The sequence below is a fragment of the Impatiens glandulifera genome, chromosome 2 (genome assembly GCF_907164915.1).
Source record: "Impatiens glandulifera chromosome 2, dImpGla2.1, whole genome shotgun sequence".
Taxonomy (NCBI): Eukaryota; Viridiplantae; Streptophyta; class Magnoliopsida; order Ericales; family Balsaminaceae; genus Impatiens; species Impatiens glandulifera.
Window position 1 is genome coordinate 58,700,730 of NC_061863.1, and position 14,518 is coordinate 58,715,247.

Here is a 14,518-nt window from a genome sequence, read left to right on the forward strand (position 1 = left end):
GCTACTTGATCAAGTTATGTGTATCATTTTGAAGTTATCTCTTCTTTTAAGTTTACTTTATTTTATTAGAAAATGGAGTAATATCTTCTTATATTTGAGACATTTTTAGTAAAAAATTGAATTTTTAATTTTTTAATCTTTATACCAGAGCTCTTATTCTTTGTTTCAGTTAGTTTTTATAATATTTAAGAGAAATGATTAGGTGAGAGAATTTGGGTGAGGGAATCACTTGGCATAATCTATTCGCTGAAAAAATTAAATAATTTCTCTCTTTTCTCTCTTTCCTATTACTTTTATATTTTTCCAACCAATTAAGGTGATGTCAAGTCATTCCCTCACCAAATTCCCTCTCTTTATCACTTCTCAATATTTAAATATAAAAAGAAGTCATATAAGTAAAAAAAAATATAGCAGGAGGGATTATATATATTATAAGATTTAGGGATTATTTAATAGTTAGAGACAAAATGAAAGGGCCATTTAATCCTATAAGTCTCCTTTTTTTACTAGAAAAAGTCAGAAATTGATGCCGTACAACCATATTTATTTTGTCATACAAAATGACAGACTTTTCCATAGCAGTTGCTGACTTGTATGCTTTTGATTGAATTTTTGTATATTATAGGATTAGAATGTCACTTAAGATTATCATTTTTGTATAGATTATTTTAATTTTCCCTGACTTTTGAAATATATATATGTTAAGAAAGTAAACATTTTGCTCCAATATTTCACATCCACGTCATTGGCTAGCTACAATAATGTGCACATCTCTCTCGGTGAGTACTTATTAATTAATTTATAACATTATTAAATATTACATAAAATAATTCTAATTATTATACCATATTTATATCAAAGGAAACCTTTTCCTCCTTAAAAAACTAGAATATTTCAAACCAAAAATTAAAGTCCGATGGTTTGTAGGATCTATCCCCTGTTTGTAGGAACAGTTTGGGGATTAGTAACAAAGTGGCAGATATGATGTGGACTTTATTTGTACTATTCTCTAAATAAATAAATAAACTTCCTTTAATCTTCTTCCACTTATTATTATTATTATTATTTGAGTTTGTTGATGTTGGGCTTATTATTTTTAAATAACTTATAAAATTAAAATATTGCTGGGTGAAAACTTTTGAGTTATTGTTAAATTATCTTTTGTATTTTAAATTTATAAAAAATCTAATAATAATATTTTAATTAATTAATTAATTAAATGATTTAATATTTTAGAGTTAAAATATAATTAAAAATTTTGATACTTAATTTGTGATGACATGAATTTGGTGATTATTTATTATTACATATGTCATAATTATTTATTTGTGGTAAGAGTGATCTAATTGATTAAAAATTAGGGATTTATTTAAATTAAAACGTTTTAAAATATTCTTATTATTTGAGCTAAAGATATGTTAATGAGTTATATAATAGGTTATGTGATAAAATATATTTTAAAAATTGAATCATGTACCGGAATTACTTTAAAATATTTTACTATCGATTTTAAGGTACATAGAAATTTTACCATACAACCGTTACTTAAATAGATGTACACTTAGAGACAACTCTAGGGTAAGTTTGTTAGTGTAAGTTCAACAAGTTTATGCGTTAAGGCAAACACAACCTCAATATAACATTATAGCTTTTAATTTTGAGGTTAAATCCAATTCTAGGCTTAAAAGCTATTCCTTTTTCTGTTTATGGTTTTATTTCTTTTTATGCCTTCTTTACACTTTTTATCTGTTACAATATTTTGATAGAGAAATAATTGTTAGTTTGTTACTTTATCTAATGAAGAAGAAAAAGCAAAACATGTCTAGAGCAGTTCAACATAAGAATTTAGCAAACTATTAATATTTTTCTAATCACACATCAATGACTATTTTTCTTAGTTATATATAACAAAAGACTTTAACCACAACCTAAGATCTCCAGATTCTATAAAATTTTGGGTTCGAACTCGTCAAACGATAAATTTCTTTGTGAGCTATGTGCATATGGTCATTTGTTTAGACGCAACGAATCTGTTTATATAGATATTGGATTAGGACTATAATAGGAAGGGACCTCAATTAAAACACTTATTCAACCTAACGTATCCCATACGGAATTTTATTATTACTTATTTATTTCTAATGAAAGGCCTGAAAAAACAATTCAATGTTTTACTTTTCTAGGCATTGTGAAAATAAGAAACTCCCTACATTGCACGAATGGGACCATGAAAAGCCTTTTGAGATTAGGACTAATATCATGAATTATGTCACACCACATATAAACCCTCTTTGATACCAGATTTTTGGGAGAAATTAATTAGAAATGGTTACTTACAAACAAACTACAAGTCATGTGTGAGAAATAGATGATTAATCAAGATGCCACCCGTCACTATCATTGATTACTCAAATCCATTTGTTTCTTTGTGAAAAGTCCAAACATGCACATCTCCAGAATCATCGGATTGTACGGCCACTAAGATTTATCGCATTTTTTAAATTGGTAAATCAAGTTCAGCAAGTTATTGGGCTAATTTTTTCAATATTCACTTATTAATATATACATATAATAATCCCTCAAGAACTTAAAACACTGTTACTGGAGACATACAATCTCAAAACCTAGTTATAAAGTTATTCAATGAAAACTAAATTTCAAAGATAGCCTAACAATACAAACCAAGTTAGAATCAAATTATTATTATTCAAAACATTTTAAAATTGAAAGATCTCATGTGCTATTCCAAAACAATATTTAGCCATTTTGTTTTGAACAATTCAAATAGGAGGCAAGTGGTAATCGCTTGATCTGTTTTCACTAGAGTTGCACTACAGACATTTACACAATTTTAGATGGTGCAAAGCTTGTGACCTCGTGTTTGGCACCAGCCTACAGCAAAAAGAGCCAATCTAACTTGGTGTCGCATATGACCCTTATGTCTAAGGTCAAGCCAGGGGCCCGATCATACTAGAGCATTGTTGATCCATCAACAATACTACAAATGTGATCTCCTGTCATGTTGGGCCTAAAAACCGCCATCAACAACAAGAATAATCAATTGATACTACAATTATAAGAAACAATACCTCAATAAGAACCAATGTCACATACAACAATAATACTTTTATTTGATTATTTCAAGTAATGCACATATTCTCATAAATGTTACCAGACAACATCGCAGTCTGCAGAACTGCAGGCCATATGGCATGTGTTCATTCTATATTGTACGCCAGTTTCTAAAGGAAATGAAGCAAATGAGAACATGATTAATCTTGCAACTGTTAGGTCTACTGCAACTATAGAGTAAGCAAGTTCATTTCTGGCAGAGCTTTAACTGTGTACATTTTTCCATTTCCTGTGACTTTTGCAACCAAGAATAAAACAGAGGCAAAAGAACAAGACCATAAGTTAGTTAACTGCTGATTGACAACATAGAAACATAACCAAGTCCCTTTTTATGTATCCTAAAGGAGTGCTCAGACTCACGAAATCAGAGGGTGAACATATATATAGACAAACACTTGAGCAATGCACTCCACTTCAATTGTTAAGAAAGAAACAAAACTCTGAGAGGATTGATGCAAAATAGGACAAACTTCCAAGTTGTCTGATGTTATCAACACTGATGCTTGTGTTTTCGAAGTTAGCAATTTCAGATAGTAGTGGGACTTCCTTGGGCATAGGACCAACACCAAGGTCATAAATATAATAAGGCAAGATGACTGGCGTTTAGTCTTTGGTTATGTTGCTTACAATAAAGAATACAACTTTACCATCAATGAGATTCAGATTGAGATATCAATGTTTGAAAAAGAAAGCAAAGAAAATGGAAACCCAAAAGTGTATTGTTCTACGCCAACACTAGAGATTTTAATCTAAATTATGTTTTGCTAGTGGCTGTGCATTCCATCATAAGGAACTTTAAAGTTCATGGCAAATCTTTATCCAATGAAGGATAATTGGAAAGTAACAGTTACAGTACATCTTATTCCTTGCGAATTTTTGAAAAAAACAGAAAATGAGAAATGGGTAGGACTCACGTCATTTCAATCAATCTAGTACGACTGAATCATCAGATAAAAATTCGTCCTTAGGCTGATCTTTGACCTGGGTTCGATCCACAAACTTCTCCTTAAAGGAGTCTTGTTTCTTCATCCACATCATGTGACCCTATAATCGACCAGAGGGGAGATGGTAGAGATAAGGTTGCAACAGATTAGATCATTTAAGAATGAATCGGTTCGTATAAATATATATGAAATTAGAAAGAGAGGTATATATGTTAATTACCTGAAGACCCGCAGCCCAAACAATGAGAAAAGAGGCGAACCAGAACTTCTTGTCCCTGACAAGCTTCTTCACGTTGAAGTTATCAGTTTTCATTGTTACTCTGTGAGTATACGCTTCTCTTCTTCATCTATTGGAACTAAAATTATTAAAACCCTAATCCCATGTAGCCCGATTGCTTCATCTCTTTGTTAGTACTTAGTATAGTGTTTTTTTCTTTTTCCTTTTGCTGAATATTTATTTATTTTATCCATTATATTTATTTAAATTATTTATACTTCATTCCTCATTCTAAAAAACCAAAATTACAAAAATAATTAAAAAAATAAATACAAATAGACAAGGTAGGACAAAAGACACTCAATCAACAAATACAAAGTATAAACTTTAAAGTATTCAATAATCTCTAAAATTTAATTCAATCAACTTATTTTAACTTAAAATAATGTTAAAAAACAAGAAAAAGAATATTTGAAATAAATAAACACATTAAACAAATCTCAAATAATATCATTTTTTAAAAATAAGAAAGATTTATGTAAAACAAAATTAAGTATGACATAAAAAAAATAAAAAAAAAAAATTAAGAAAGATGATTATCTCTCCCAAGTAAATTCACATATTTCTTAACATGAATATTAGATATCATCGTAACAATAATGTTGTAATTTGATCCATGAAAAAATTAACTTTTTTCTACACATATAATTTGGCAAAAAAAAAAATAAATAAAAAAAAAATAATGAATCAGCTATTCATGTTGGACATATTTACATCTAATCAGATAACCTTCCAATAATTGGGCTCAATTAATATTGTTTGTTCAACATTAGCTTAGTAGTCAAAATATTCATGCCTTTTATACAAAAGTTATTGTCTTATAACTATATTTGTTAGGAAAGGAGAAAATTATATAAGTTGTGTTTAATCTAATCAAATCAACAGTGTCAAAAGGCTTTTAAGTGGAAAGTTATGTATAGTTACAAATTTTCTTGAATAGGCACATGAAACTATTTTGTCAAGGGAATGATATATAATTTATTATTTATAATAAACTTTAATAGTTATTCTAAATACATCGGCTAAATTTATGACAAAAACTCATTCTCGTATTTTGTATTGAGGCACGATATGAGTGATTCATGTCGTGATCTTGTGGTGCCTACTATTAACATTTTGTCGAGTTTATTGGTATGTTGACTTGCGGCTGTGGTTATAAAATAAATAAATATTTTAGTTTTTTTTATATAATTAGTTACTTAATAATTTTTAAATTATACATAAAGAAAGTTAATACATTTCAAATTAAATTTTATTATTTAAATAATTTGAATTTTTTCATAAACTAAATATTGTTTGCTGATATATCATAAAATGAAATAGTGCATAACCTTGTAGAGTAGAGCAATGTCAAAGTCCACAACTAATTCAAGAAGTTAGAAAACACAAAATATTCTCATTACAAAATTATTTAGTTTTTGTGTTTTCTTTGATTTTTTTTTGATTTAAAAGTAAAATAAATTGGAAAAATAGTTTAATTTTGGATAAAGTTTAAGCAATTCCATTATCTCCTGTTTTTAGTTTAAGCAATTGGAATTAATTTTTCTGAATAGCCAATTCATTATAATGAATTCAATAACAGTCTTTCTCCCCTTGAGGTTTTCACTATGTGATTACTCTATAACATGAAGTATGTATACTAAAAAAACAAAAACAAGAAACAAGAAACATTTATAACAATAATTTTAGAAATCTTAAATTAAAAATCTATAAATTAAGACATCTACTTGATTCAAATTTAAAAATAAGGTCAAAGTAAGGAAATGTAACAAAAGAATACCCCAATAAAATGAGTGTTACACAATTCAACACCATATAGAATGAATTACTTGACCAAAACAAAAATACCCATTTGCTTCAACACAAATAGACCAAGATTAGTCGACAAATGGATCGGGTTTCTTCCTTGATAATTGGAGGCACACCATCTCTCGAAGACCAGAGGCTGACTTCGACCCTTCTTTGTAAACTCGCGATTTGCATGACGATTTATGGTAATTATAAGCCACAGGATTCTTCATTTGAACCTCATCCTCCAAATCAATAAGTATGTTATGCAGAATACAACACACGAGTATGATCCTAGGCAAACGGTTCTTATCAGGCCTCCACATCATTCCTCCGATAATTTTCCACGTCTCCTTCAACCGAAACAACGCTGTTTTCGCTATACCTTGAGCTGCGAAAATTTGTTTGTTGAGCCCCCTTTGTGAATCAGAAAGCTTTGTATTTCCATTATAAGGAGTAAGAAGCCATGCCAAAAGAGGAAATCCTGCATGGCCTACAATGTATTCCTGCAGCTCTTTCCCTTCCTGGTCATCTGATAGCTTAATTCGTTTTCCATTCAGACGTTTCGATTCTTCGGCGAGCGTAAAGAAACTGGAGTTCTTTAGAGCGACAGATTCACTCAAGCTGCCTGGCCAACCGGAAACTACATCAAGGAATCTCATATCAGGCCCCACGATCGCTTGCAGGATCATACTATGTTTGTTATCACGATCGCGCCAAATGTTGTTTGACTCGTCGAGTGAGAAGCTCATCACAATTCGGGTGGTGTCGACGACCCCACAGCAGTTTGGGAGTCCTAGTTTATCAAACTTGGACTTTATGTCTTCTGCTTCTGATGATTCTGTTTCTGGCCAATGGAGGTGGTGGAGGCCTCTTTCCTCTATGGCCTCCACAAACCGCCATGTTATTTGGGCAACAGTTGATTGGTTAATGCTGAGTGATTCACCAATTATTGACAGTGAATCTCCAGAGCTCAGCCTTCTAAGAGCAACAGCTACACAATCATTCAGCGATAAAGGCTTCCCGTGAATATCCACAAAGTAGGTGGATTTTGCCATCAAATCGTGTTTCACTAGTGAACAAATGTAGTTGAATGTCTTCCTTGACATCTTGAAAAGAGATTCAAAATTACACGGCTCCTTCGATTCTGATGATAAAGTGCCTGCAACAGCAAAATGTTGTTACAGAAAATGTGGTTAAAATCCAACCAGTTTGTGCAATACTTAATTTTTTTTTCAGGAAGTTGTTATTGGTACTACTTAAAATATCCACATTCATGTCTTCTTAAATACTAGAGTCAAGACCCTTTGGTTGGCTGCTCGATGTTCAGAACAGTCTTTGGTATCAACAAGAAATAGAGATCTTAAGTATTTTTCGAATTAATCAATAGTCAAGCAAAGATTGTATTAACCATGCATGGTGAAACATCAGAACAAAAATATTTCAACAAATGATATACAACTGCAGTACACAATTCGAAATTGAGGCATTGAACAAGCTAAGAAAATAGGGATCTTAAATTAAGTTAGTCATACTCTTGTTTCAGAAACTGGTTAAACATAAAATAGAAGAATAACAAGTTTATGAGCAACTGACATAGGAATGGTCCAAACTTGGCTCACCCATTAGCTTTGATATTGAAACTGATCTCAGAAACCAAAAGTTGTCTATTTATCATCAAATTAGTTTGGAATCAAAAGTCAATAGGTCAAATAAGACTCATAATCCATTTATGCATACAAGGGTAAAACAGTTTTGCTAAAACACACCAAACCAAACTGAGGAATGTCTTCATTGTGGAGAATGAGGTCCAATTCAAACTACATCTCTAAGCCATTACACATAGCAAAAAGGGATGACATGAATGTGGGCACAAAACAAATAGATTCATATGATTAATCAAACAACTGAGATAATATAGAGATTTGTCAAAGAAAACAAGAGACCAAAGCAATTCATAGATATAAACAATGATGAAAAGTAGGAACATTAGACAAGACATCCCAAAATCAAGAGAGAAAATAGAGATAATCATATACCAGTAAGCCTCTTGGAGAATTCATTCCACCAATCCAACGGCTGCTGCGACAAAGACGGCGCTGAAAAGAAGAACCCGTTTGGGTTAACCTTCTTCTTCTTCCTCTTCTTGATTTCCTTGACGGGTCCCATTAGAAAAACCCAACTCTGATTTCAAGTTTCGCGTAAATCTGAAAAACCCAACAACCAAACTCAAAGCTATGACGATACAGCGGAAAACAAAGACAAAGGGGAGATCAACTCAACACAACAGAATCTGAACCAGATGATATGTTTTTTTCCAATAAAAGATGTTGAACTTCTGTCCGAGCTCTCTACTGGCTAAACCATGCAACCATATGCGCTTTTGGGGAAAGCCTAAGGTTCCAAGCACGCCTTCGAACTAACATGAGTCTCTATTTTTTCTTGCCTTCCTTTGTAGAACGCATATATATATATATATCTACGCTAGTAAAAGAGAGAGAAACAAGACTGGTATGATTTTTTATTTATTTCTTCTTAATGAATCATATATATAAACCAATTGAAAGATTGTATTTTTACATTTTTTATAAAAAATTATTATAAATTAAATCGGATTAGATTTTACCCATATCTACTTAATCCTTTTTAAAAAGATTAGTGAAAAAGCTAAGGAGATTTTTTACTTTAATATGATATTATTAATTAGAATCAAAATTGAGATATCAAAATCAAACTTATTAGGGTGGGTAAGACCACCCACCGAGGTCTACACTTACATTTGTTTTCTTTTTTCATCTAATAAAAGTTTTTGGTAGTTTTTTTTAGAGGCATTAGATTAATCTATAGATAAGATAAACATTAATGAAATGGATTGTAAGTTTTTGAAACTTATTTGATAAGATAGGTAATCTTGTAAAGTGAGTTTAAAAAAATTGATACACAATTATACCATATGTGTGTTTAATAAAATTTGAGTTTTATTATAGTAATATAATTTGATTAATTTATAGTGATAAAATTATTATTATTTATACTACTCTTAATTAATTAAGTGATAGTTAAATAGTTCAAAATTAATTGAATTAAATAAATTTGATAACTTAATTATTTTAGCTTAATTTAAATTGAATGAAAATAAATATTTTAATTTTTTTTTACTCTAGTTTATTTTAATTAAACAATAAGATAAAGAAATAGTCCTACACATAAAAGGAAAAAAAAATGAATATAAAAAAAATATATGTTAAATAATACTAAATTATTAAACAAAATATAGATTTTTTGTTTAAAGTAAAAATACATAAGGATAATTTAAGAATTATGTTATTAAAGAATAAATGAATTAATTAAAAACTTTCAATTAAAGATTTATAAAATTATATAAAATTGTACTTTATTTTGTTTAATATAACATGAGAAAATCATTATTTATCACATTATCATATACTTATCTGTCAACATATTATCATTGAATAAATATATTTATATTTATTGAAAATCAGATGACAAAAATTACTCATATAAAAAATAAATAATAAACAAATAAAAATTATAACAAAAAGATCAGATAATAAAGAGGCGGAGAATTCGAACAAATAAAAACCCCTTCAAACACGTACGCGCACGCACACGCACGCGTGTATATATATAATAAATTTTTTAATTTACTATTTTTATTTTAAAAATTATAACTTTTTAATTAATTAATAATTTTTTTATAAATGTCATCAAATAAATCATAAGAGAATCTACTAAAAATATTTGTATAGACTAGACTTAATAATAAGTTATCAATACACAACTCAAAAAATAAAGAATCACATATTCAACATTGATCAACCATGTAAAAGTAATAGATCATCAACTAACAATGAGCTAAAAACTGAGTTTATTTCCTAAGACAAATATTATTTTGTCAAAAAATTAATACAATATTTAAAAGTAAGTTAGATAAAAAAAAAATTAGTTGATTTAAAAATTTATCACTTTTTTCATTTATATTAATTTAACTCAATCATATCTCCCAAATTAAAAAGTAACTGTATGGAGTTGGATGAGTTATCTTTCAATCATATTTTATTTGTAGGACCAAACAATTTTTTTTTTCCGTGCTCAGTACATACACCATTCTTGACTCTTTCATTCCATAATTAATATAGTTTATGAGTTATTAGAGTATCTCTTCAGCATTTTATTTTTAATAATTGGTCAATTATTTTGAAGGATGAAATTGTCAATATTAAATTTGCAACATGTCAAAATCAAGGAACAAGTTATTAGAAGTATTTCTTTATTAAATTTCCATCCATCAACTCCTAACAAGGTAAAATTTATGATTTTGTGACATTACTTCTAATAAGTGCTCCTAACCATAGTTGATATTGTATCGGTAGATAGAGAGTGACTGCAACTAGAATCTTTTTCTAGTGTCTGGTGATGATGATATGAATGGCCATATGTCTCCTCTGAAATCATGGAATCGTGATGAACAATATCTCTAGTTGTAATGTTTGTTTATGCATAAGTGTGAGCACAATTTGCACATGAAGTAAACTTTTGTACTCATTAATTTGAATGGCGGCTTGTATTGTAATATAAATGTGTAATATAAACAAAACGATTGATTATTTACTAAAATTTTGAATGAAACTTCTATTATAATATAAAGAAAGATGGTATTAAATGTTATATATATATATATTTATTGCATATGTTATTATATAAATATTATATTAATCTTACAAGAAAAATTAATATAATAATATAATAATATTGTGATAATATTTTAAGAAATATTATTATATATTATAACATCTCCTCAAACTCAAGATTGAAAGAATTTGAACAACTTGAAATTGGAAAAAATACTATAAAATGATGATGTTATGTTCTTCAACTAGATAAACTCGGGAGTGTTTAAATTCATCAAATAACGTGATGACAGTGTTGACTGATAAACCAACGAATAATGTAGAATCCCTTACACAAAGGCAGAGTCATGATTTCAAGTCTATCCAGGCTAAAAATATTTTTATAAAAACTAACATAACACAATTTTTTTAAATAGTATGATTTATTCAAAAATATGAATCATTTAAGCACAACGAAAAGAACGATTAACTCTCCTCTACTGACTTTCCTAAACGAATCTCAGAAAACATCATAATAATAATATTATGAATGATACACATCACATAACAAATATATTTTTATTACATAATAAATTTGTTTTAAAAGCATAATGTTCTTAAATTAAGAATAAAACATGATCTTTTATACTTCATACTCCATCTCATAATCTCGTTTGATGTAAATGATTTTCCAACTCAAGCATAAAACGGATAGATATGTTGATCGACATAAAGCACATATTGTGATTAAAAGATTTCATAAACAACACGATATTGATTATAAATAGACACGCAGTCTTATTGCAAAACCTACAATTATTCGTGCCATTTTTTATTTGACAATATCTTATCGAGTGTTTATTAATCAACTTGATATTAATAATGTATTTTTCATTGGTCTCTATAAGATGAAGTTTACATGGCACAATCGTCCGACTTTATCCATCCAGACTTTCTAATCATATATACAAATTTCACAAGGCAATTTATGGATCTTAGACAGTCTCTTTGTGTTTAATATGTTACTCTCTAGACTGCTCTAGTATTTCTTGATTTCACATGATCAAAATATAATACATCTCAAATATCCGCATACTTTTTAGTATACGTGGATGATATTATTCTTACCGACAACTCTAAATCATTTCTAAAAAAACTTATACTTCAATTAAATAAACTATTTCATGTTAAAGATTTATGCTACTTACATTACTTTATTGGCATGGAAGTCACTCGTACCAAAGATGTCTTATTTCTTTATCAATCTAAGTATGTTGACTACATCAATACGTACTCGGGCTCATATGTTCCAACTTCCAAGCAAAACCATTACACACTCCTGTCTTTGTTGTCCTCTCTTTCTAAACATGATTGGGATCCTTTGTCTATTATGTTTCTCTATCATAGTATAGTAGAGACTCTACAATATTTTATATACACTCATTTGTCTAAGTTGGTCTTTGTTATCAATCGAGCTTATCAATTTATGCAAATTTTCCTCTTCTCATTGGAGAGCAGTTAAATGTATTTTTTTGATATCTTCGTCATACCCCTTATCATGAGACATTCCTTTGTCCAATTTCATAATTCATTCTTGATACCTACTCATGTTGATTGAGAAAAATGTCTTAATGATCGTTGTTCAATAACTGAATTTAGTATTTTTCTAGGTGACAACCTCATTTTTTGAAATTCTAAAAAAACAATAAGTAATTTATCATTCTAGTACTGAATCTAAATATTGTGCTCTTACATATACAACTTCTGATCTTAATAGATTCAATCTCTACTTAGTGAACTTTAAATTTCACTTTCTTCTTCCCCAATTTTGTGTTGTGATAATATCAGCGTCGCAGTCTTAATAGACAACCCGATATTTCATAATCGCACAAAACATATTTAAATCGATTTTCACTTTGTTCGAGAAAAAGTTGTACGTAAACAACTACTTATTCAGTACATTCTTCCTGAAGATCAAATGATTGATCTTCACCAAATGTCTTGTTTCTCATTGATTTGTTCTTTTACGTAACAAACTCATGATTTGTGCCTCACATTTTCGTTTGAAGGGGATGATAAAATATTAAACAACTCGAGAGAAATCATAGATTTATCTTCTACTATGTTGTGATAATATTGATGTCACATTCTTATCGGTCAACCCGCTATTTTATGCTCGCACAAAATAAATTTAAATCGTCTTTCACTCTGTTCGAGAAAAAGTTGTTCGTAAACAACTACTCATTGATTACATTCCACTGAAAATCAAGTAGTTGATATCTTCACTAAATGTCTTGTTTCTTATCTATCTGTTATATATTTTACGTAGCAAGTTCACCGTTTGTGCATCACTTTTTCGCTTAAAATAAATGATAAAGTATTAAACAACCTAAGAGAAATCGTAAATTTATATCTTATTATTTAGGCCATATTAATTAGCTTATAAGTTTTCTGATATTAATTAACTTTTCTACTACTATTATATTATAAATAGATAAATTATAGTAAATATTTTTAATTCAATCAATCATCCTAAAATTATTATTTATTTATATATTATCAGTTCTAAAATCAAACTATACATCTTCTAACTTAACTTAAGATAATATTACAATTAATGAATTAAATTTTATTATTCTCAATAATTGTAATGTTATATTATTTGTTAATTAATATAATATATTTCAACATCTTCTTCAAACGAACTGTTAGAAATCTTGTCTTGAAAAATAACAGAAAAATATATATACATACGATGTTACAAATAAATAAAAATAAAATAAGGTATACGAAGAACAATATCACCGTATTTGATGGTTGATTCGAGGCATGTGTTAAACACATTTCCCTTAAAACAGTTCCACCGTCTCCCCATGTGCTAGAGCTTATCACAGGTGGCTGTCTCCCAGGGTACAACGAATCTTGTAGTGATTCAGCACCGAAATCACTACACAACGAACTTGATAAAGTACCTGAACTATCACCGGGTTTCAACGGAAAAATCGAACACAGAACTCGAAGAACACTCACAAAACAAGAAGAAGACTTTTGGAATTCTAGAGTGAGAAAGAATGAAAATGAAGAAGTTGTTTTTGATTAGAGATGAGAGGTCTTATATTGTTGAAAGTTAAACCATTAAATAAAATCATCATTTGATCCAACGGTTGGCATTGTCTGCCTCTTCATTACCTTAACGTTTTTCTCTTCATTATAGAGTAATTGTTTGCCAAAACAATTAAGGCATTTACAATTCAATACTAACATTACATGGTTTTCTAATTTGTTAATAATAATATAAATTATCATAACAAATAATAATAATAATAACAAACTCATGTAAGTTACACTACAAATTAACAACATTTTGTTAATTGGTCATCAAGGCATTTTAGATCAATTAATTTAAATTAATTGATTTAAATTATACATTTGGATCAAATTTCACCCTTTAATTCACGTTTGAATTTCATGTAAATTTGATTTGATTTTATTATCCATATTCTAATTTCCATTCATTAATGGAATTTATAGAACTAGTTTAAAATTCCAACAATCCCCCACATTAATGGAAATTGAAAGATTAACCCGGTGAAGGTTCAACAGTTGAATTCTACATAGGATAGGTAGGTGTAACCCTTTGAACCTTCCCTTGTGAAAGCATATAACTTTACTAGCTGATTAGTAGACTCGATGTCTTTGAACTATTCTGCCTTTTGTGTAAACGATTACACACTTTCACATAGAAT

At 28.9% G+C, this 14,518-nt stretch overlaps 2 protein-coding genes across 6 annotated transcripts; both read right to left on the reverse strand.

The window, feature by feature from the left end:
- Positions 1-2,686: 2,686 nt before the first annotated feature.
- LOC124927498 lies at positions 2,687-4,485 on the reverse strand. 3 transcript variants are annotated; one of them, XM_047467917.1, is made up of 3 exons: positions 4,297-4,485; positions 4,047-4,176; positions 2,687-3,028 (listed from the first exon to the last, which is right to left on the reverse strand). In XM_047467917.1, exons 1-2 carry the CDS (start codon positions 4,387-4,389, stop codon positions 4,057-4,059), a joined length of 213 nt encoding a protein of 70 aa, XP_047323873.1. In that variant the 5' UTR covers positions 4,390-4,485; the 3' UTR covers positions 2,687-3,028; positions 4,047-4,056. The 3 variants fall into 3 exon arrangements, with proteins under 3 accessions (XP_047323873.1, XP_047323872.1, XP_047323871.1); XM_047467916.1 differs by lacking the exon at positions 2,687-3,028 and adding an exon at positions 3,112-3,367; XM_047467915.1 differs by lacking the exon at positions 2,687-3,028 and having other exon boundaries at positions 3,830-4,176.
- A 1,568-nt stretch (positions 4,486-6,053) lies between these two features.
- On the reverse strand, positions 6,054-8,576 carry LOC124927713 (protein ALP1-like). Of its 3 annotated transcripts, none has more exons than XM_047468169.1 (3): positions 8,441-8,576; positions 8,181-8,348; positions 6,054-7,303 (listed from the first exon to the last, which is right to left on the reverse strand). In XM_047468169.1, the coding sequence occupies exons 2-3, from the start codon at positions 8,308-8,310 to the stop codon at positions 6,231-6,233; spliced, it is 1,203 nt and encodes a 400-aa protein (XP_047324125.1). In that variant the 5' UTR covers positions 8,311-8,348; positions 8,441-8,576; the 3' UTR covers positions 6,054-6,230. The 3 variants fall into 3 exon arrangements, with proteins under 3 accessions (XP_047324125.1, XP_047324124.1, XP_047324126.1); XM_047468168.1 differs by having other exon boundaries at positions 8,425-8,566; XM_047468170.1 differs by lacking the exon at positions 8,441-8,576 and having other exon boundaries at positions 8,181-8,403.
- Between the last annotated feature and the right edge of the window lie 5,942 nt (positions 8,577-14,518).